The sequence below is a fragment of the Gopherus evgoodei genome, chromosome 21, assembly GCF_007399415.2.
Source record: "Gopherus evgoodei ecotype Sinaloan lineage chromosome 21, rGopEvg1_v1.p, whole genome shotgun sequence".
Lineage (NCBI taxonomy): Eukaryota > Metazoa > Chordata > Testudines > Testudinidae > Gopherus > Gopherus evgoodei.
In genome coordinates, this window is record NC_044342.1 from 565,552 (window position 1) to 588,848 (window position 23,297).

Genomic DNA, 23,297 nt, shown 5'->3' on the forward strand with positions numbered 1-23,297 from the left:
CCCTCCCTGCAGCCTGAGCTCCCCCTGCCATCACACAGCCCCGAGGTACCCCCTCCCTGCGCCCTGAGCTACCCCCCTGCCATCACACAGCCCCGAGGTACCCCCTCCCTGCCCCCTGAGCTCCCCCCCTGCCATCACACAGCCCCGAGGTACCCCCTCCCTGCACCCTGAGCTACTCCCCTGCCCACACAGCCCCGAGGTACCCCCTCCCTGCCGCCTGAGCTCCCCCCCGCCATCACACAGCCCGAGGTACCCCCTCCCTGCCGCCTGAGCTCCCCCCCGCCATCACACAGCCCGAGGTACCCCCTCCCTGCAACCTGAGCTCCCTCCCACCATCACACAGCCCCGAGGTACCCCCTCCCTGCAACCTGAGCTCCCTCCCGCCATCACACAGCCCCGAGGTACCCCCTCCCTGCAGCCTGAGCTCCCCCCCTGCCATCACACAGCCCTGAGGTACCCCCTCCCTGCACCCTGAACTCCCCCCCTGCCATCACACAGCCCCGAGGTACCCCCTCCTTGCCCCCTGAGCTCCCTCCCGCCATCACACAGCCCCGAGGTACCCCCTCCCTGCAGCCTGAGCTACCCCCTGCCATCACACAGCCCTGAGGTACCCCCTCCCTGCACCCTGAACTCCCCCCCTGCCATCACACAGCCCCGAGGTACCCCCTCCTTGCCCCCTGAGCTCCCTCCCGCCATCACACAGCCCCGAGGTACCCCCTCCCTGCCCCCTGAGCTCCCTCCCGCCATCACACAGCCCCGAGGTACCCCCTCCCTGCAGCCTGAGCTCCCTCCCGCCATCACACAGCCCCGAGGTACCCCCTCCCTGCAGCCTGAGCTACTCCCCTGCCCACACAGCCCCGAGCTGCCCCTCCACCCACCCAGCCCCTAACTACCCCCTCCATGCAGCCTGAGCTGTTTTCAAACTTTTTGAGCTGAGCCCCCCACCTTTCAGTTATAATTGTTGGTTGCCCCCCCCGCACCCCTACCTCAGACAGCTGGGTGGCCTGCGGAGGTGGGTCAGGGGTGGAGGTGGCGCTCCCTCCCCAGACCCCACCAGGGAGCTGGCTGGAGCCCCACTGGCCCCTGCTCCCCCACAAACAGAAGTCAAACACCTATGTCTGAGCACCCCCACCCCAGAGTCTCCCCTCCCCCACTGGGCCCTGGAGTTTCTATAACGCGTAGTGGGGGGCTCAGAACATTGAGATCCGCTGCTTAGGGGACAGTGACCCTAGGAGGCAGTGGGGGGGTGCCCCAATACGACCACAGAGGAGAAGTGAAAGGGGAATCCCCAAACACAGCCCACTCCCCCCAAAATCACCTCCCACTCTGACTCCCAAAAATCCACATTGTGCCCCCAGCATAAATCCCTTAATATCTCCCCCACACTGCCCCAATTCGCCAGCTTCCCCCAGCCTGACCCCCCAAAATCACCCATACACTGACCCCAAATTCCTCATTTCCCCACAGCCTGACCCCCAGATAACCCCCACCCTGACCCTCCAATCCCCACCGAACCCTAGACACCCTCAAACCCCACCATCACCCCCATTTCTACCCCTTGGAACCAAGACCCCAAATCCACCAAGGCGGGGGAAGAATGAGCATCACAATTTGGGGTTCACTGATTCAGAGGGGGAGGGGTCTGCGGGCCCGGCAAGGAGCCCATCCCTCATTGCCTCCCCCAAAGATGTTCCTGCCCCCCCAACATTTTAAGGGGTAGGAAGGGGCTACACCTTACCGCTCCACTGTCTTGGACTGGTTCAGGGACCCCAGGGAGCTCTCCTGTGGGGAGAAAAGGAGGGGGTCAGATTTACGGGGTGTTGCGCTGCCCCGAAGGGGGGACTTAGGGAAAGGCAGCTCTCACTTGGAGGTGGCTGCGCTACCCCTTTAAAGCTTGGCACTGCCCCCTAGTGGTGTGTGAAGGAACTGAGAACTGGGGCGCCCTTGGTTAAATAGTGTGTGCGGGGAGCAGAGGGGGCTCGGCGGGGGGGGCGCCATGCTGCAGGGACTGTAGGGGGAGGGCTCTGCGGGAGGCGCCATGCTGCAGGGAGTGGCGCCGAGGGGCTCGCCGGGGGGGGTGCCGTGTCGCAGAGAGTAGGGCTGGGGTGCCGAGGGGGCTCGGCAGGGGGGCGCCGAGGGGCTCGCCGGGGGGTGCCTGCTGCAGAGAGTAGGGCTGAGGTGTGGAGGGGGCTCGGCAAGGGGGCGCCGTGCTGCAGGGGGTGGCACCAAGGGGCTCGCCGGGGGGGGGCCGTGCCGCAGAGGGTAGGGCTGGGGTGTGGAGGGGGCTCAGCAGGGGGGTGCCATGCTGCTGGCAGTGGCACCGAGGGGCTTGCTAGGGGGCACCGTGCTGCAGGGGTGGCACCGAGGGGCTCACCGGGAGGGGGCGCCATGATGCAGAGAGTAGGGCTGGGGTGCGGAGGGGCTTGCTGGGGGGCGGTGTGCTGCAGACAGTAGGGCTGGGGTGCGGAGGGGGCTCAGCAGGGGGGCTCCGTGCTGCAGGGGGTGGCACCGAGGGGCTCGCCGGGGGGCGCCGTACTGCAGAGAGTAGGGCTGGGGTGCAGAGGGGGCTCAGCAGGGGGGAGCCGTGCTGCAGACAGTAGGGCTGAGGTGCGGAGGGGGCTCAGCAGGGGGGCTCCGTGCTGCAGGGGGTGGCACCGAGGGGCTCGCCAGGGGGTGCCGTGATGCAGACAGTAGGGCTGAGGTGCGGAGGGGGCTCGCAGGGGGGCTCCGTGCTGCAGGGGGTGGCACCAAGGGGCTCGCTGGGGGGTGCTGTGCTGCAGACAGTAGGGCTGGGGTGCGGAGGGGGCTCAGCAGGGGGGCTCCGTGCTGCAGGGGGTGGCACCGAGGGGCTCGCCGGGGGGCGCCGTACTGCAGAGAGTACGGCTGGGGTGCAGAGGGGGCTCAGCAGGGGGGAGCCGTGCTGCAGACAGTAGGGCTGAGGTGCGGAGGGGGCTCAGCAGGGGGGCTCCGTGCTGCAGGGGGTGGCACCGAGGGGCTCGCCAGGGGGTGCCATGATGCAGACAGTAGGGCTGAGGTGCGGAGGGGGCTCAGCAGGGGGGCTCCGTGCTGCAGGGGGGCACCGAGGGGCTCGCCGGGGGGCGCCGTGCTGCAGAGAGTAGGGCTGGGGTGCAGAGGGGGCTCAGCAGGGGGGAGCCGTGCTGAAGGGGTGGCACTGAGGGGCTCGCCGGGGGGGCGCCATGCCGCAGAGAATAGGGCTGGGGTGCAGAGGGGGCTCAGCAGGGGGGAGCCGTGCTGCAGAGAATAGGGCTGGGGTGCGGAGGGGGCTTGGCAGGGGGGCGCCATGCTGCAGAGAGTAGGGCTGGGGTGAGGAGGGGGCTCGGCAGGGGGCGCTGTGCTGCAGGGGGTTGCACCGAGGGGCTCGCCGGGGGGCACCTTGCCGCAGAGAATAGGGCTGGGGTGAGGAGGGGGCTTGGCAAGGGGGCGCCGTGCTGCAGGGGGTGGCACCGAGAGGCTCGCCAGGGGGCGCCGCGCTGCAGGGGGTGGCACCGAGAGGCTCGCCAGGGGGCGCCGTGCCGTAGAGAATAGGGCTGGGGTGCGGAGGGGGCTTGGCAGTGGGGCGCCGTGCTGCAGGGGGTGGCACCGGGGGGCTCGCCAGGGGGCGCCGTGCCATAGAGAATAGGGCTGGGGTGAGGAGGGGGCTTGGCAGGGGGGCGCTGTGCTGCAGGGGGTGGCACCGAGGGGCTCGCTGGGGGGCGCCGTGCCGCAGAGAATAGGGCTGGGGTGCCGAGGGGGCTTGGCAGGGGGGCGCTGTGCTGCAGAGAGTAGGGCTGGGGTGAGGAGGGGGCTTGGCAGGGGGGCGCTGTGCTGCAGGGGTGGCACCAAGGGGCTCATCAGGGGGCACTGTGCCACAGAGAGTAGGGCTGGTGTGCGGAGGGGGCTCGGCAGGGGGGCGCCGTGCTGCAGGGGGTGGCACCGAGGGGCTCGCCGGGGGGCGCCGAGCCGTAGAGAATAGGGCTGGGGTGTGGAGGGGGCTTGGCAGGGGGGCACCATGCTGCAGAGAGTAGGGCTGGGGTGAGGAGGGGGCTTGGCAGGGGGGCGCTGTGCTGCAGGGGTGGCACCGAGGGGCTCGCCGGGGGGCGCCGTGCCACAGAGAATAGGGCTGGGGTGCCGAGGGGGCTCAGCAGGGCTCACTCTGTGTCAAACGTCTCCCCCTGCTGGACACACCGAATGGTTGTTCCTGGTGAATCCTGGCTGATCAGCTGGGATGGTGTCGAGGTGCTTGAGGTTGGCAAAGGGCTTGGCGGCCCCCCAGGACTCCAAGTAGCGGGTCATACGAACCGACGCCCTCATCTTCGGGCCCTCCCCGGGCACTGGGGACAGGGTGTTGTTGCAGCTTTCTGCTCCCACCTGGTGCCGTGGAGAACAACAGAAGAGCCAGAGAGAGCGAGACGCTCACCCCCTGTCCCGTTTCCTGCCCCCCTTGAACCAACCAGTCCCCATCTGGGGCCCAGATGGGAACCAACACCCTCTAGAGGGGACAGGCCTGGTGTCCCATTCCCTGCCCCCTTGAGCCAGCCCATCCTCCATCCTAGAGGCTGGATGGGAACCAGCGCCCTCTAGAGGGGACAGGCCCAGTGTCCCATTCCCTGACCCCTTGAGCCAGCCCATCCTCCATCCTAGGGGCTGGATGGGAACCAGCGCCCTCTAGAGGGGACAGGCCCGGTGTCCCATTCCCTGACCCCTTGAGCCAGCCCATCCTCCATCCTAGGGGCTGGATGGCAACCAGCGCCCTCTAGAGGGGACAGGCCCAGTGTCCCATTCCCTGACCCCTTGAGCCAGCCCATCCTCCATCCTAGGGGCTGGATGGGAACCAGCGCCCTCTAGAGGGGACAGACCCGGTGTCCCATTCCCTGACCCCTTGAGCCAGCCCATCCTCCATCCTAGGGGCTGGATGGCAACCAGCGCCCCCTAGAGGGGACAAGCCCAGTGTCCCATTCCCTGCCCCCCTGAGCCAGCCCATCCTCCATCCCAGGGGCTGGATGGGAACCAGAACCCCCTAGAGGGGAAAGGCAAGGCCCCCATCCCATTTTCCCCCACCACCATTAACCCTTTGCACGCTGAACCTTTGCATCAGCACCAGTTAAGAGTCCTGTCGGCACCATAAACTTACCCAGGGGTCAATAACCAGGAAAGTCTTTACTTTGTTCTCCTTCAGGAAGGGGTCACGCTGCCAGCGACAGGTTTCCTCCACAGCATAGACCCCCCCCAGGTGAGACAAGGTGGCCTCTGTTATATGCACCCTCCTGTGGAAGAGAAGCCATGCAATTCCTTTATGCACCAGTAGGGGGCAGCCCACCACACAACTGTGCAATTCCTCTGTGCACCAGTAGGGGGCAGCCTGCCACACCAATGTGCAATTCCTCTGTGCACCAGTAGGGGGCATCCCTCCACACACACACGCAGGCTGTGATGTTCCAAGCTGATGCTCCATTTCTCATGGGAAGGCTTTGAAAATTCCAGGCATAATTCCTTCTTTCCCCTGCAGGGGGCAGCACCCTCCCCCCCTGCAGAGACACAGGATAGTCCTTCCATCACCAAGAGAGGGCAGAAGCACAAAGGCACATAATTTCTCCATGTGCCACTTGGGGGCAGTGCCACATGGATATCGTTCCTCCAGGAACCATTAGGTGTCAGCACAACATAACACAAGACACTACATGGACTTTCTCCATTCCTCATAAGGTGGCAGCACAACACAACATACACAGATATGCAGTTCCTCTGTTCGCCATAAGGGGCAGCATTAAACACAAATACATGCACATGCTCTATGGAGTACCTCCATGCACCATCCAGTGGTGGCACAACACACACAAACACACGAGGTGCATCATGCACCATTGGGTGCACCCCCACGCCCGTCTCTCACCCTGGCACTCCTCCAGCCTCCATGTGGTTAGCCAGCGTCACATCGTGGGACCAGACATCGTACTGCCACTTCTGGAGCCCTATGACCCCGCACAGCACATTCCCCGAGTGCACCCCAACCCGCATGTTGATGTCCACACCAGTGGCATCCCGTAGTTTCCTGGGGGAGGACAAGAGGTGGGGGACGCAGTCCATTAGAGCGGGCTCTGAAGCCCGTCATGGCAACCCAAGGCTGGGCCACCTGCGTTGAGTTCTCCCAGAGGTGTGGATCTCCCTTGGCAGCCCTCCGCACTCACTTGATAGCCTGGCACATGTCCAGACCCATCTTGACACAGTTGCGCGCGTGGTTGGGGAGCGAGACCGGCAGGCCCGAGACACAGTAGTAGCAGTCACCCAAGATCTTGATACGCATGCACTCATTGTCCTAGAGAGAGAGAGGGAAGAGAGGATCTGTCCTTCGTGGCAAGGCCATTCTGCTCCTCTTCTCCCGTATTCAGAGTTCAAGGCGAGAAGCGACCACAGGATAACCCAGTCTGACCTCGTGTATACCCAGGAATTTTCACTCAGTTCCCCCTGTAGTGACCCAATCACTTGGGTTTGGCCAAAACAGAGTGACCTCCAGCCTCGATCTGAAGCCTTCAAGATATGGGGAAGCCCCTCACCACCTCCCTTGGGAATTTGTTCCATTGGTTATTCACCTCCACTCTTAGAAATTCAGATCTTATTTCCAATTTGAATTTCTCCATCATTAACTTCCAGCCATGGGTTCTTGTTCCTTCTCTGCTAGATTAAACAGACTTTTAATGCCCAGCATTTTCTCCCCAGAGAGCTCCTCACACATCTCTCAGTCTTCTTGACAAGCTCAACAGAATAAGCTCTTTAAGTCTCACACATTTTCTCCAGCCCCCAAATTATTTTTGTGGCTCTTTTCTACCCTTGCTCCAAGGTCCCAATGTCCTTTGTAAGAGGCAGCACCAGAACTGGATGGGGTGTCCCAGTAACGCTCTCCCCAGTGAGGCAAAATCACCTCCATTCCCCCGCTCGCCGCTCTGCCTCTATATGTCCAAGGATCGTGTTTGCCCATTTTGCCCCAGCATTGCACTGGGAGCTCATGTTGGGTTGCTAGTCTGCTCCGCCAGTGCTCACGGGAGAGAGAGAGAAACGCCAGGTGAGGGACAGGTGTTATTGACATTCAGGACCAAAGTTGACACAAGAACAAATGGATCTAAACTGTCCATCAACAAAGTTAGGCTTCAAATTAGATGAAGGTTTCTCACTATCTGAGGAGAGAAGTTCTGGAACAGCCTCCTAAGGGGAGCAGTGGGGCAAAAGAAACCTAACTGGCTTCAAGACTGAGCTGGATAAGTTTCTGGAGGGGATGGTCTGACGAGGTTGCGTCCGATGGCACACGGCCTCCTCCATGTCAACTACTAGCAATATCTCTAATGTCCAGAGATGGGAGGGCTCTGAGCCACTACAGAGATGTGCAGGAGGTCAGACTAGATGATCACAATGGTTCTTTCTGGTCTTCAGAGCTATGCGTCTATGACAGAGATATGAAATCCCTCCCTCCTGAGACCTCTGGCCGATCCTTGGAGATCTGGACTTCAGGCAGGGGAGAGGGGGTCCCCTGAAGGCCCCCAGGAGAAAGTAGGAAGTCTTTGGGCTGGAGGGGGCATAGGGTCCCTAAAGGGTCTCAGTCTGAGACAGTGGGTCTCTGTAAGGTAGGAGTCCCCATCTCCTCCTCGCAGAAGAGAGCAGAAGGCTTCCCATGGGGGTGCCAGAGCACCCTGTGAAGTGAAAGGAGATAGAGATGGCACAGAAGGGGGCTGATTTCTGGGATGGTGTAGGAGTTGGATCCCTGGGGAGTTCGGTGGGTGTCTCTGGAAGTGCTGGGGGTCCCACAGGATGCAGCAGGGGGTCCCCAGTGGGGTGGAGGGGTCCCAGGGAGGTGCCAGGGGCAGGGGCCTCCTGATGAGGGGTGCAGAGATGTAGGGAGCTTCTGGGAGGCTGGAGAGGGTTTATTTGGGGGTGGGAAGAGGGAAGATCCGGCTGTCTTACCTTGGCAATCTGGTCAAACTTGCCAAAAAGCTCATTGAGCATCAAGACCAGCTCTTTCGGGGAGCACTCGCTGGCCAGCCTTGTGAACCCCACGATGTCGGCGTACAGGATGCTGTGGGGGCGGTTAGGAAGAGGGGAGACAGCATCAAGGTCCTGGGTGCAGGGGTGAGAGTCAGGGAGACACCCCCAATCCTGCTCCACCGCCCTGGCAGCCCTCAGGAAATGGGTTGCTTATAAAGGGGGATCATGGGTTTAAAACACTCACCCCCCCTGCTGCCCCCTTGCGGCATGAGGAGTGGATGGGGGTTCGGTACCTGACGTTCTTGTGGTGCTTGACGTAGAGGTTGTGGAAATTGTTTGCACTTTCCTGCCGCCCCCCGTCCCGCAGCCGCTCGATGATCTCGGCCTTCATCTCCATGGCGATGTAAGCGGGCAGGATGGAGAGAAGGAGGTGCTCCTGGGGGGCAGGGAGGGTGTAAAGAGTGAGTGAGAGGCACTGGAGTGGGTGGGGACGGATGGATGGATGGATGGGTGGGTGTTTATGGGGATGGATGGATATGTGGATGGGGTTGGATGGATAGATGGGTGTGTATATGGATGGATGGATGAAATGGGTGGGAGGAAGGGAAGGAAAGGTATGGGTGGATGGACAAATGAGCATGGGGATGGGGAGGGAGGGCGGGTGAGTGGATATGGGGATGGAGGGATGTGTATGGGCTGGAGGAGGGAGGAAGGGAGGGCTGCGTATGGAGGTTAGATAGAAAGGTGTGAATGGTTATGGATGGACAGAAGGAAAGCGATGGGTGGGTGGGTGCATGGATGGAGGTGGGGAAGAAGAGCAGTGTATGGACGCTGGACGTACGGATGCACAGATTTGACTCTGAGAAGGATTTCGGGGTTGTGGTGGATAGTCAGCTGAACATGAACTTCCAGTGCCACCCTGTGGCCAAAAGAGCTAATGCGACCCTGGGGTGCGTAAACGGGAATCTCGAGTAGGAGTTGGCAGGTTATTTTACCTCGGGATTTGGCCCTGGTGCTCCCGTTCCTGGGATCCCGTGTCCAGTTCTGATGCCCACCATTCAAGAAGGATGGTGACAAGTCAGAGAGGCCTCAGAGAAGAGCCACAGGAATGATTCGAAGGTTGGAAAACCTGCCTTTGAGTGATAGACGCAAGGAGCTCAAACGATTGTTTTTAACAAAGAGAAGGTTCGGGGTGAAACGGTTACAGTCTGTCAGTACCTACACGGGGAACAAACACTGAATAACAGACTCTTCAGACTAGCAGATAAAGGCCTAACAAAGGGGAGGAGGGGGATAGCTCAGTGGTTTGAGCATTGGCCTGCTAAACCCAAAGTTGTGAGTTCAATTCTTGAGGGGGCCATTTAGGGAACTGGGGTAAAGATCTGTCTGGGAATTGGTCCTGCTTGGAGCAGAGGTTGGACTAGATACCTCCTGAGGTCCCTTCCAACTCTGATATTCTATGAGCCAATGTTGAAGCTAGATAAATTCAGACTGGAAATAAGGTGTAAATTTTAAAAGGTAAGAGTAATTAACAACTGACCAAGGGACATGGTGCACTTCTGTCAGTGACAACTTTTAGATCAAGATGGGATTATTTTTTCTGTGATCTGCTCTAGGAATTGTTTGGGGGCAGGTCTCTGGCAAGATGGTCACTTCTGGTCTTGCAAGGTATGAATCTATTAATCTGGAGATGGGATGGCTGAAGGGGAATGATGGACAGGCTGTTTGGCAGATGGATGAATGGAGGGGTTATGTGGAAATCAGATGGATGGAAGGACAGAGTGGGTATGCGGAGGTGAGACAAATGGACAAATATCCAGGTGTCCCCCTCCTCACCTGGTGCCGTTTCTCAGACTCCAGCTTGACTCGGGACTGGATGAGTTTGAAGGTCTCCTGGAAGGTCTCCTGCAAAGCCACCTCCATCAGGTGCTTGTGATAGGCTCCCACCAGGTTGCCACAGATGAAGATCACTGCGTTGGCCAGCAGCTGTGGGGGGGGCGGGGGGTAGAGAGGAGGATGAGATGGAGCTCAGGGGGGGCATTAAAAGGAAGATGGCACTGGGGAATCTATGTGGCAACTGGGGGTGGACAGATGAGAGAGGCGATGGATTGGGGGGCAGCCTCTACAGGACAACTGGGGGGGATAGGAGATGAGACACAGCTAGAGAAAGGGGTCAATATGGGGAGACAGGGAAGCTGGAGGAGGGAGACAAGGGAGGTTCTCGGAAATGCAGGACATCAATCGGACACGGGGTGGGTAGGAACAGGGCTAAGGGTCAGCAGGGGGCAGCGAAGAGAATCGAGGCAAGGGGGCAGCAGGGCAGAGAGGGAAGGTGTTGCTGTGGGGGAACAAAGGACCCCAGGGGGCAGCAGGTAGGGGGCTCTCACCTGCACAGCCAAGTCAGCCCGGGACCCCCGCCCGGCTGACAGATAGACCCCCAAAACAACGATGTGGGAGAGGGAGGAGGCAAGGCCAGCGACCACGGCATCCCACATGCGCACCGGCAGCATGGTGTACACGGTGATGATGATGAAGAGGAAGAATGAGACCTAGAAGGGGAGTAAGGCCAGGCAGCACTCAGCATGGAGAATTATTTCCATATAACGGCCCCTAGCCCACCCCCACCCTGTGCTGCCCCCTAGTGCCCCTTATACAGTACAGCTGCCCTTTCCCCACCCCCACCCTGTGCTGCTCCCTAGTGCCCCTTATACAGTACAGCTGCCCCTTCCCCACCCCCACCCTGTGCTGCCCCCTAGTGCCCCTTATACAGTACAGCTGCCCTTTCCCCACCCCCACCCTGTGCTGCCCCCTAGAGCCCCTTATACAGTACAGCTGCCCTTTCCCCACCCCCACCCTGTGCTGCCCCCTAGAGCCCATTATACAGTACAGCCGCCCCTTCCCCGCCCCCACCCTCTGCTGCCCCCTAGTGCCCATTATACAGTACAGCTGCCTCTTCCCCCCACCCTCTGCTGCCCCCTAGTGCCCATTATACAGTACAGCTGCCTCTTCCCCCCACCCTCTGCTGCCCCCTAGTGCCCATTATACAGTACAGCCGCCCCTTCCCTCACCCCCACCCTCTGCTGCCCCCTAGTGCCCATTATACAGTACAGCTGCCTCGGCCCCCCCCACCCTCTGCTGCCCCCAGTGCCCATTGTACAGTACAGCCGCCCCTTCCCCGCCCCCACCCTGTGCTGTCCCCTAGTGCCCATTATACAGTACAGCCGCCCCTTCCCCACCCCCACCCTCTGCTGCCCCCTAGTGCCCATTATACAGTACAGCCGCCCCTCCCCACCCCCCTCTGCTGCCCCCTAGTGCCCATTATACAGTATAGCCGCCCCTTCCCCACCCCCACCCTCTGCTGCCCCCTAGTGCCCATTATACAGTACAGCCGCCCCTTCCCCACCCTCTGCTGCCCCCTAGTGCCCATTATACAGTACAGCCGCCCCTCCCTCACCCCCACCCTCTGCTGCCCCCTAGTGCCCATTATACAGTACAGCTGCCCCTCCCTCACCCCCACCCTCTGCTGCCCCTAGTGCCCATTATACAGTACAGCCGCCCCTTCCCCACCCCCACCCTCTGCTGCCCCCTAGTGCCCATTATACAGTACAGCCGCCCCTTCCCCACCCCCACCCTCTGCTGCCCCCTAGTGCCCATTGTACAGTACAGCCGCCCCGCCCCCCACCCTCTGCTGCCCCCTAGTGCCCATTATACAGTACAGCCGCCCCTTCCCCACCCCCACCCTCTGCTGCCCCCTAGTGCCCATTATACAGTAGAGCCGCCTGCAGGTCTCACCTGGTCCCAGGCACTGACCACCCCGCTGGTGAAGACAAAGATGTAGCCCATGGCTAGGAGACAAGCCCAGATGACGGCCGAGAAGACCCGTGTGCACTCCTGGAAGACGCTCTCGATGCAGACCAGGATGAGGATGAGGGAGAAAACAGCCAGGGCCACGAACAGGGTGATGAGGAAGCTCAGGTGGGAGGAGAATTCCTGGGATCCGAAACACGGGGGAGTGAATGTCCGGTCACCGCAACGCCCCTTGAGGCACCGAGCCGCAGGGTGCGCAGCTGCAGCCTTTGGCCACTGGGTGGCGCTGTTGATCTCTGAGCTCTTTGGGGAGCTGCTGAAGCTCTCTGGGGGCTGGCCAGGTGTAAAGAGCCTGAGAAGGTCATCTGGCTCCCTCTCCCCGAGTCCCCCTCATCCTCTGCCTCTCCCGGCCTCCACAAGCTCAGAGGATGGGCTGGGGCGGGAGGTGTGGTTGGGGGTCAGGGCATGGGGGAGTTGGGCAGGAGGGATGGGGATTATGGAGGATGGCTCAGAGGTCTGGGGACAGCAGGGAGATGGGTCGTGGGCAGGGGACAGTGTTGGGATGGGTTGGGGGTTAGGGACAGCGGGGGATGGGGTGAGGGGGTGTGGGGCCAGGGGACCACTGGGGCTTAGATTGGAGAAAGGGTTGGTGGGAGGGGGCTGGGAGTGGATCCGAGAGAACATGGTGGGGGCAGTGGGGGAAGAGGATAGAGGGGAGGGGTTGTGGGGTGGGGACAGTGTGGGATGGATTGGGGTAGCTGGAGGGAGGGGGCAGTGGGCATGAAAGTGGAGGGGGCAGGAGCAACATGTCCCAGGGGGCAGCAAAAGGGAGGGGGGCATGAATGGGGCCCAGTAGCTGTCATAAGACCCCTGGCAGTAGATTGCACTATGGGTCAGTAGGGGGCAGTGCCCCCATCCTTTCCCAGTGCCCCTCTTCCTGCTCCCTCCCCCACAGAGCCCTCCCCACAGCCAGCCCCCCAGCACCCCCTGGGCCCCTCCTCTCTCAGTGCCCTCCCCACACACCAGCCCCCAGCTCTCCAGGCCCCTCCTCTCCCAGTGCCCTCCCCACACACCAGCACCCCAGCTCTCCAGGCCCCTCCCCACACAGCAGCCCCCCAGCCCCTCCCCGGGCGCTCACACCCGCCCGCTGGCCAGGTGGAGGGTGAGCAGGGCCAGGCAGGTGCCCAGCACGATGAGCAGCAGCAGCAGCAGCAGTGGGTAGAGCTGGCTCAGGCTGTAGTACGTCTCATAGAACAGGGCTTCCCGCTGGGCCGGGGGGCGCCGGCGACACCCCATCCTGTCCCGGGGGAGCTTCCCTTCCCCAGTCCACGGGCACCCCCAGACACCCCTCTGGGACACCCAAGACACCTCTCTGGGACACCCCACCCTCACTGCTCCTCGGGGACCCCCCCTTCCCCAGCCCACAGGCACCCCCAAATACCCCTCTGGGACACCCCACCTTCACTGCTGCTTGGGGACCCCCCTTCCCCAGCCCACGGGCACCCCAAGACACCCCTCTGGGACACCCCAGATACCCCTCTAGGACACCCCACCCTCACTGCTGCTCAGGGACCCCCCTTCCCCAGCCCACGGGCACCCCCAGGCACCCCTCTGGGACACCCCAGATACCCCTCTGGGACACCCCACCCTCACTGCTGCTCAGGGACCCCCCTTCCTCAGCCCACGGGCACCCCCAGGCACCCCTCTGGGACACCCCAGATAACCCTCTGGGACACCCCACCCTCACTGCTGCTCAGGGACCCTCCTTCACATCCCCTGAGGGATCACCCCTTAACTGGCCCTTCCCTCCCTCTTGGGTTCCCCCACCCCCTTTGCCTCCCTCGGGGATCCCCTTTGGGGTCCCCCCCTCTTCACCCCTTCCCCGGCTGCCCCGCCCGGGCGTAAAAGGGTTAACTGGCTCCCCTCCCTCTCTCCGGGGGCCAATGTCCCCTTTAGGGACTACTCGGAAAGTCCTGAAGGCCAGGGGGAGGGTCCCCTCCTAGGGAATTTTGGGGGCGCAGAAGTGGGGGATCTTCAGGAGATTCGGCGAGGGGGAGGGGCTCTTCATCAGGCTGGGGAAGGAAAGAGAAAGTTCATGTCAAGCCTGACCCGCAGCCTAAACCCCACACGTCCCAGCCCAGCCCTGGTCTCCCTCCCCACAGCCCTGCCGGTGCCCCTCACTCCCGACCTGCAGCCCCCTGATAGCCCAGCCCTGGGCTCCCTCCCCACAGCCCTGCCGGTGCCCCTCACTCCCGACTCGCAGCCCTCTGATAGCCCAGCCCTGGGCTCCCTCCCCCCCAGCCCTGCCGGTGCCCCTCACTCCCGACCTGCAGCCCCCTGATAGCCCAGCCCTAGTCTCCCTCCCCACAGCCCTGCCGGTGCCCCTCACTCCCGACCTACAGCCCCCTGATAGCCCAGCCCTGGGCTCCCTCCCCTCCAGCCCTGCCGGTGCCCCTCACTCCCGACCCGCAGCCCCCTGATAGCCCAGCCCAGCCGGTGCCCCTCACTCCCGACCTACAGCCCCCTGATAGCCCAGCCCTGGGCTCCCTCCCCCCAGCCCTGCCGGTGCCCCTCACTCCTGACCTGCAGCCCCCTGATAGCCCAACCCTGCAGGTGCCCCTCACTCCCGACCTGCAGCCCCTGCTACCCCAGCCGTGCCCCTCCAGCCCTGCCTGTGCCCCTCACTCTCGACCTGCAGCCCCCTGATAGCCCAGCCCTGGGCTCCCCCTGCTCAGCCTTTGCCCCACTATGTCTCTCTCTGAAGCCCTAGGAGACAGGCATCTATCCCCATTTTCGCTATACGCGCCCCTTTATCTATCTGTCCGTCTAAGAGGCAGGATGGCTCAGTGGTTAGAAGGCAGTGACCTGGCTTCGGTTCCCAGCTCCGCTCCCCATGCCTCAGTTTCCTCACCTGCACAATGGAGACCGTTGGGCCCTTCTCTGCCTCCTCGGGAGGCTGCCCAGGTGGGGGGTGGGGTTAAGTTTGGGGGTGCACAGGGACAGGGCCCCCAGCCCCCTTATTTAAGGAGACATCCCCACGAGGATTACACCCCCATCCCAGCCCGGATCTCCTGCCCCCTCACCTGGCGGCTCCAGCAAGGGGAAGACCGAGATTGTAGCTTCTCCGCCCTGGTGCATGGGCGCAGCGGGCGGGATCCCCTCCCACACCCCCTCCCTCGGCCTTAACGCTTTCACGGCCGGGGCGGAGAGGCCGGCATGGGGGAAGGGGACCCGGGCGTCCGGGACGGAGCCCCCAGAACTTCCTCAGCTGTCTCAGGGGAGAAGGAAGATCGGGAAGAGGACCCAGGCGTCCGGGTTCTCTGGGGAAGAAACCAGGAGGGGCCCCGTCGCTCTCGGCTCCCGGCAGGAATTGGACCCAGGTGTCCAGGAGGGAGCCCCCGGAACCCTCTCAGTTGAGGGGTGGTGGATGAAGATGGAGAATTGGACCCAGGAGTCCGGGGTGGCGGGGTTCACCCCACGTTCGCTTGGGGCGGCTCTCTGTGACCGTGGGGTTAACTGACTGGGGGAGGGGCGGAAATCATCTGCCCCTCCCCCCAACAGGCTGTTTCCTGCAGGACCAAGAGTCAGGTAAGGGGGCGGGCAGGGGGCTAGTCTCAGCGACCTCCTCCGCCCTGCTAGTGCCCCTCACTCCCGACCTGCAGCCCCTGCTAGCCCAGCCCTGGGCTCCCCCCAAGCCCTGCTAGTGCCCCTCACTCCCGACCTGCAGCCCCTGCTAGCCCAGCCCTGGGCTCCCCCCAAGCCCTGCTGGTGCCCCTCACTCCCGACCTGCAGCCCCTGCTAGCCCAACCCTGCCCCCCCCAGCTCTGCTAGTGCCCCTCACTCCCGACCTGCAGCCCCTGCTAGCCCAGCCCTGGGCTCCCCCCAAGCCCTGCTAGTGCCCCTCACTCCCGACCTGCAGCCCCTGCTAGCCCAGCCCTGGGCTCCCCCCAAGCCCTGCTGGTGCCCCTCACTCTCGACCTGCAGCCCCTGCCAGCCCAGCCCTGGGCTGCCCCCCAGCCCTGCTGGTGCCCCTCACTCCCGACCCGCAGCCCCTGCCAGCCCAGCCCTGGGCTCTTCCGCAGCCCTGCTGGTGCCCCTCACTCCCGACCCGCAGCCCCTGCTAGCCCAGCCCTGGGCTCCCCCGCAGCCCTGCTGGTGTCCCTCACTCCCGACCTGCAGCCCCTGCCAGCCCAGCCCTGGGCTCTTCCGCAGCCCTGCTGGTGCCCCTCACTCCCGACCCGCAGCCCTCTGCTAACCCAGCCCTGGGTCCAGCTGGGTGCCTGGTGGAGGGCAGGGAAGATGCCCAGTATCACTCACAGAGAGACACACGCACCCGCTTCCACACACACACACAATCACGGGTAAGGACACACAACACCCACACTCACAACTACACCCAAACACAGGTCACCTGCCCCACATGGCTCCGAGATGCACCCGGCCCCAGCAACAGGCCGCAGCCCAGTCGCCACCCCACTCACAGCCCCCCACAGATCAAATCTGGGGTCAAGGTCAGCAAATGAAGCTTCCTTCCCGGAGTTGGGGATCCCGGACAGCTGCCCTGCGAACTCTAGAGTGGGGGCTAGTGGTCAGAGCAAGGGGGCTGGGAGCCAGGACTCCTGGGTTCTAGCCCCAGCTCTGGAAGGAGAGTGGGGGCTAGTGGTCAGAGCAGGGGGGCTGGGAGCCAGGACTCCTGGGTTCTAGCTCCAGATCTGGAAGGAGAGTTGGGGCTGGTGGTCAGAGCAGGGGGGCTGGGAGCCGGGACTCCTGCGTTCTCACCCCAGCTCTGGAAGGAGAGTGGGGGCTTGTGGTTGGGGGGTGGGCACTGGAGACTCTGTCACACTGGGCCAGTTCCTACTGCTCCAAGTGCCTCTGTTTCCCTTAATGGATTATGGGGATAAAAGGCCTTAGAGGAACCAGAAATAAAAATCTCATTAAACAAAATGGGAGCCTGGTGCCTAAACCCCTTGGGCCCCACAGCCCCTCCAGCCTGAATGGGGCCGGGAGATTGGCCAGTGGAAAGAGTCACCGTAGGAATAGAAAGTGCTGGGGTGGGTCGTGGCAGCTAATGACCAACAGCCTGAATTCCCAGGGGAACATCAGCCCCCGCCCGCTAGCCCAGTTCTGCTGGTGCCCCTCACTCCTGACGCACAGCCTCTCTCTAGCCCAGCTCCTCCAGTGCCCCGCACTCCTGACACGCAGCCCCCCTGCTAGCCAAGCTCCGCCGGTGCCCCTCAATCCTGACCCGCAGCCCCCCACTAGCCCAGCTCTGCCAGTGCCCCTCACTCCTGACATGCAGCCACCCGCTAGCCCAGCTCCACCGGTGCCCCTCACTCCCGACGTGCAGCCCCCTGCTAGCCCAGCTCCGCTGGTGCCCCTCACTCCCGACGCGCAGCCCCCCGCTAGCCCAGCTCCTCCGGTGCCCCACACTCCTGACGCACAGCCCCCCACTAGCCCAGCTCCGCCGGTGCCCCTCACTCCTGACGCGCAGCCCCCCTGCTAGGCCAGCTCCGCCGGTGCCCCTCACTCCCGACGCGCAGCCCCTCCCAGCCAGATTCTCCCATCCTCCAGCGAGTTGGCCGAGGCCCAGCAGACTCATTTGTCTTTCTGCGGCTCGGAGCAGATTAGCCCGTTCAGAGCGATCGGCTCCCCACTTAGGGGAGGCAGCTACTGGGCTAGAACAGTTTCCTGGAAATCCATCGTCCTGTTGGGAATCCTCTAATGGAGTCCAGTCCGTGACTAGGCAAAGCGCCTCTTCCCCATTTAACCCCCAGGGGGCATCTTTGTTCACTCAGGCCCAGCCCCCTACATGGGGACAAGGCCATTGTACTGGGGAGACAACTGGCCAGGAGTGGGGTCTAGTGGTTAGAGCAGAAGGGCTGGGAGCCAGGACTCCTGGGTTCTATCCCTGGGTCTGGTGGTTAGAGTGGGGGAGGGGGAGCTGGGCACCAGAACTCCTGGGTTCTCTATTTGGCTCTGGGAGGGAGTGGGGTCTAGAGGTTAGAGTGGAGAAGGGATTGGGTGCAGGACTCCTGGGTTCTATTCCCATTGCTGAGCAGGGTGCTGGGTTCAGAAAATCCAGCCCAGGCCTGATGGGCAGAATGAGGAAGGTCCTGGGGAGGAGTGAGGCTGAGGGGAAGCTGATCCGAACCTGAAAAGCTGGTTGGGCTGGTTCCTCTTAGCTCAGCACCTGCCCGGGGCAATCCCCCTTCCCTCCTGCCCGCTCACAGCCCCTCCCAGCTCTTTCTTGCATCCCCTTTTACAGAGGGCTCAGGGTCCCCCATAGAGGGCAGGTCCCCAGGACCCCCTCCCCCACTGCCCTTCCTGGCCCTCATCTGCCACGGCCGCTTCATCTGCCATGGCCGCTCTCTTCCTAGTTCCATCCCTGGCCCCCTGGGAATCACGGCCTGTCTCTGCCAAGCCGCTGGGGCTGGTAATGACCTGCCAGCCGGGGCTGGCATTGTACCCACTAGCAGGGGGCTGCAGGTCGGGAGTGAGGGGCACTGGCAGAGCTGGGGGGGCAAGGCTGGGCTGGCAGGGGCTGCAGGTCAGGAGTGAGGGGCACCGGCAGGATGAGGGGGTGGGCAGGGCTGGGCTGGCAGGGGCTGCAGGTCGGGAGTGAGGGGCACCGGCAGACTGTGGGGGGGGCAGGGCTGGGCTGGCAGGGGCTGCAGGTCAGGAGTGAGGGGCACCGGCAGGATGAGGGGGTGGGCAGGGCTGGGCTAGCAGGGGCTGCAGGTCAGGAGTGAGGGGCACCGGCAGGATGAGGGGGTGGGCAGGGCTGGGCTGGCAGGGGCTGCAGGTCAGGAGTGAGGGGCACCGGCAGGATGAGGGGGTGGGCAGGGCTGGGCTGGCAGGGGCTGCAGGTCGGGAGTGAGGGGCACCAGCAGGATGAGGGGGTGGGCAGGGCTGGGCTGGCAGGGGCTGCAGGTCGGGAGTGAGGGGCACCGGCAGAACTGAGGGGGGGGGCAGGGCTGGGCTGGCAGGGGCTGCAGGTCAGGAGTGAGGGGCACCGGCAGGATGAGGGGTGGGCAGGGCTGGGCTAGCAGGGGCTGCAGGTCAGGAGTGAGGGGCACCGGCAGGATGAGGGGGTGGGAAGGGCTGGGCTGGCAGGGGCTGCAGGTCACGGGGGGGCACCGGCAGGATGAGGGGTGGGCAGGGCTGGGCTGGCAGGGCTGCAGGTCAGGAGTGAGGGGCACCGGCAGATGAGGGGGTGGGCAGGGCTGGGCTGGCAGAGGCTGCAGGAGGGGCACCGCGGATGAGGGGGTGGGCAGGGCTGGGCTAGCAGGGCTGCAGGTCAGGAGTGAGGGGCACCGGCAGGATGAGGGGGTGGGCAGGGCGGGGCTGGCAGGGGCTGCAGGTCAGGAGTGAGGGGCACCGGCAGGATGAGGGGGTGGGCAGGGCTGGGCTGGCAGAGGCTGCAGGTCGGGAGTGAGGGGCACCGGCAGAGCTGGGGGGGCAGGGCTGGGCTGGCAGGGGGCTGCAGGTTGGGAGTGAGGGGCACCGGCAGAGCTGGGGGGGCAGGACGGGCTGGCAGGGGGCTGCAGGTCGGGAGTGAGGGGCACTGGCAGAACTGAGGGGGGGGGCAGGGCTGGGCTGGCAGGGGCTGCAGGTCGGGAGTGAGGGGCACCGGCAGAGCTGGGGGGGGCAGGGGGCTGCAGGTTGGGAGTGAGGGGCACCGGCAGAACTGAGGGGGGGGGCAGGGCTGGGCTGGCAGGGGCTGCAAGTCGGGAGTGAGGGGCACTGGCAGGGCTGGACTAGCAGGGGGCTGCGGGTCAGGAGTGAGGGGCACCGGCAGGGCTGGGGGGGCAGGGCTGCGCTGTCGGGCTGCGGGTCGGGAGTGAGGGGCACTGGCAGGGCTGGGGAGGGCAGGGCTGGGCTAACAGGGGGCTGCGAGTCGGGAGTGAGGGGCACTGGCAGGGCTGGACTATCAGGGGGCTGTGGGGCCGGACTGAGGGTCCCACCCGGTCCCTGATTCCCCTGCCAGTTTCCCATACGTCACAGGAAGGGCCTGGCTGGCCGATAAGCGCCCGCGCCCCGAGCTGGCGCAGACCCATGGCTCCAGATTTCCTTCCTGCTGCTGGGCCCTGCACCGGCTGCTCCCTGACCCCCGGGCCCCGCCAAGGAGCAGGGCAGACCGGGGAGGGGCCAGCGGGGAGGGTCCCTCCAGCCTCCTCAGCCTTCGCTCCTGTTCTCCCCCAGCTCCCCTGCGGGGCCGTAATGCTGCCTGGGGAGGCAAGAGGGGATTAGCAGAGCTGCTGGGCCCCCTCCCCCAGCTCCACTCCAGATGTGCACAGTACCCAGCGGTGCACGGCTGCCGGGGCACAGGGGGGTCCCAGAAAGCTCTGTCCCCAGCTGCGCCTCACCTCAGAGTGGGCAGCCACCAGCTGGGCAGGGGGCTGGGGGGCAGAGCTGTGGGGGGGCTGTGACCCAGCTGGGCCTGATCTCCCCTTCCCCCCATCCCCACCAGGCTGTGGGGGTGGGGTTTCCAGGAACGGAGTCGGGCAAGGCCCCACCTGGCGGGTGGAAACATCACATCCCCCAACGCCCATCTCTGCTCCCCCCCCGGCACCTGACTCAGCCCTAGCCCCACACCCCACCATGGAGTGGAGGGCGGGGGGCTGTGCAAGGTGCATCAGGGCTCAGCCCCACCCCAGATGTGCACGGCTCCAAGTGGGGCCGGGGCCCAGATGTGCCCCAGCCCCAGCTGTGGAGGGCACCTGGCTGCAGAGGAACCTTCTGCCTGCTCCTTCACTGGGGGGGAGGGGGGCAGGGGCGGTGCTGCTTTGCCGGCCAGCGAGGCTGTGAGACTGCGGCTTGGGAACGTCCCAGTGGGACACAGGAGCCCGCCTGGTGCAGAGACACACTGAGATGAGGCCAGATTAATCACAGCCTGGGCCTCAGCCTGGGCCCCTCCTCTGAGCGTCTGAGCCACTTCCCCCACTCAGCAGGGCTGCAGGGCACTGCCCAGGGTGAGCGCAGCCCTGCAATGCCCGTGGCCCCACCAGGATGGACTCAGCGCCTGATAGGCCCCAGATGGTGAGTCCCCTTTTCCACTCTCCCCAGCTGGAGGTCCAAGTGCTGAGACGGCAGGCCCCCCACTCCTGAGCGTATGGCCCTGAGATTTCCTGCCTTGCATCCCCGCTGCACAGCCAAGCCTGGAAACTCCCTCCCAGGCAGACCCCCCCCCCCCCCCCCGTTCCAGCTAGGCCCTGACAGTGCTGCTCCTACTCCTGCTCCCTGGGGCTGGTGAGTGGGGGCAGGAGGGGGCATCAGTGCTCCACATGTGCCCAGCCCCAGGGGCCCTGATCTCGGTCGGGGAGGGGTTCACCAGCTGGCTGGATCAGGAGCCTGAACTAACTCCTCTCGGGGGCTCTGCCAGGGGAGATCATCGGGGGACCTGAAGCCCAGTCTCACTCCAGACCCTACATGGCTTTCGTGAGCAGAGGGATAAGACGAAATCGAGGAAGCAGGTGTGGAGGGTTCCTGATCCGGGAGGGTGTGGTGGTGACAGCGGCTCATTGTGACTACAACCTACCCTAAGAAATGCAAGAGCCGCTGTCCCGGGGCCAGCCAGTTCCACACCCTGGGGCCAGGTCAAAGCTGGTGCCCCCTGCAGGGGAAAGACCCTGGAGTGCTGGCCTCTCTACATTGAGCCTGAGTGCAAGGCAGCATCTACACCCACCCACTTTAGCGAGGTTAATGACCTGTGATGAAGTGGGGGATTTTCTTAGTGTTTTGCAGGAATGCTGTGTGTGCCTCAGTTTCCCCATGTGCTGTGTGTGTAACGAGGGGGTAGGAGAGGGGATTTGTTGTTTCAGAGGACCCGGGGTGACCTTGCCTAGCAGTCAGGACCCCGGACAATGGCCGGGAGATTGTGTACCCCAGCAACTGGTGACTGGGAGGCCCAGGCCAACTTGGAAGGCAGCTGGTCCTGGCTAGTGGAAGGACAATGGGCTGAAGAGAGAGGATCCCAGCGACCTGACTAGCCAGTTCCAGCCAGTGACTTTGCTAATGCTTTGTATGTAGCCTGTTCTAAAACTAGGCAAATATCTAGATGAGTTGATGCCCCCCCTGGAAGAGCTCTGCGTACCCCCAATGGTATGTGAGCCCTAGCTGAGAACCACTGACACAGGATGATCGGCAGGAAGGAGGGGGCAGCTGGACTGGGGAGAGAGAGAGCAACCAGAGCCCCCCTGGATGCGAGGAAGAGTGAGATGAACTGGGCTGAGGGTTACTAGGCTCGAGGGCCTGGAGAGTTTCCTGTGCTGGGGTCAGGCATTCGCTAAACCTCCTGCTTTACGCTGGCTGAGAGTCACTCCGGTCTAGGGATCAGGGTTGCATTGCTCCCTCTGGGTGTGGAGGCTTGGGGGGATGGGAGGGCAGAGCAAATGGACGCCCTGAGGGGGCCCACGGCAGAGACAGGTGCTAAGGGTCAGAGGTGCGGCCCCGGGAAGCGGCAGGGCCAGAGGGTCTAACCCCAGCGAGAGGGAGTGCTGCCTTCACGCAGGGCTGTCACGCCGAGGGAGGGTTACTCCCAGGGGCCGTGCGGAGCCGAGGTGTTTAGGACATGGCGGCAGGAGATGGTTGGTTGGTGGATGCACCCTGTAGACGTTCGGCTGCGAGCGGAGGGGCTGTGCAAATTAAAGGAACCAGCAAGGAAATGGCCTAGAACCAGCTCCTTAAGAGGCATCTTGCCGCTCTGTGCAGGGAGAGAGAGAGGGCCAAGCCTCCCTGCAGGGCTCACCCAGGGCAGCCGATTGCCCGGCTGGTAGAGAGTGACCGGTTCGAGAAGCAAGTTCCAGATCCCAGCTGGGCACCTGGAGAGCCTGGGAGTAATGGGGGGCCACTGGCCACGGTTCCCCAGCCAGGAGGGGGACAACCTGTGTCTCCCCACTCCTGATGGAGATGAAGAGATGGAAACTGGAGCTAAGCATGACGGAGCTGGAGCCAGAGGAGTTGGAGGCTAGCAGACCACTTGGAGCAGCGAAAACACAAACTGGAGTTGGAGGAGAGGCGGCCAAGAGGACCCATCAGGGGGTAAGTGGGGAAGGACCCCCAGATGCCAATTCTGCAGGGAACCTAGATCCTAAAGTGTGCCCTGGAGTGATCTCAGTGCCGACCTCGCTGCCTGTGACAAGGCCTGTGACTTGAGTCAGGTCGACCCCACGGACAGACTTCGCTGTCCAACCCCCGGCTTGGTCCCAAGGCCATAGGGGTGTTGAGCCAAATGGACGGTGCAGAGACTTCACTGCTTAAGTCTGAATGGACCCCAGAGGCAGATAAGAAAAGATTCTGGGGTGTACAAGCAACCCCCAGGCATCACGTACAAGGAGGTCACCACCCAGCTGGGGGAAGTGTCTCTGCAAGGGGGGACACTAGCAGGCCCCATACCGGGGGGCCCATGAATGTCAGAGCAGGCAGACCCCCTCCGTGGGACCTGAGATGTATTTACTGTGGGCAAATGGACACCAGGCGGTGCCATACCCAGCGACACAGGAATCTTCGCACAGGAGCCC

General features: G+C 63.5%; 1 protein-coding gene across 3 annotated transcripts in view; it reads right to left on the bottom strand.

Annotated features, from left to right (window-relative positions):
• The window catches only part of ADCY4 (adenylate cyclase 4), a 31,680-nt gene extending 18,555 nt beyond the window's left edge, over positions 1–13,125 (bottom strand). For all 3 annotated transcript variants that reach the window (XM_030539765.1, XM_030539766.1, XM_030539764.1), the window contains exons 1-11: positions 12,919–13,125; positions 11,764–11,961; positions 10,359–10,520; positions 9,808–9,957; positions 8,265–8,407; positions 7,951–8,062; positions 6,186–6,313; positions 5,891–6,049; positions 5,132–5,264; positions 4,186–4,368; positions 1,739–1,782 (exon numbers count right to left, since the gene is read on the bottom strand). In XM_030539765.1, the coding sequence (XP_030395625.1) occupies positions 1,739–1,782; positions 4,186–4,368; positions 5,132–5,264; positions 5,891–6,049; positions 6,186–6,313; positions 7,951–8,062; positions 8,265–8,407; positions 9,808–9,957; positions 10,359–10,520; positions 11,764–11,961; positions 12,919–13,074 (1,568 nt within the window). In that variant the 5' untranslated portion in view covers positions 13,075–13,125. The remainder of the gene's footprint in view (positions 1–1,738; positions 1,783–4,185; positions 4,369–5,131; positions 5,265–5,890; positions 6,050–6,185; positions 6,314–7,950; positions 8,063–8,264; positions 8,408–9,807; positions 9,958–10,358; positions 10,521–11,763; positions 11,962–12,918) is intronic.
• Positions 13,126–23,297: the final 10,172 nt, after the last annotated feature.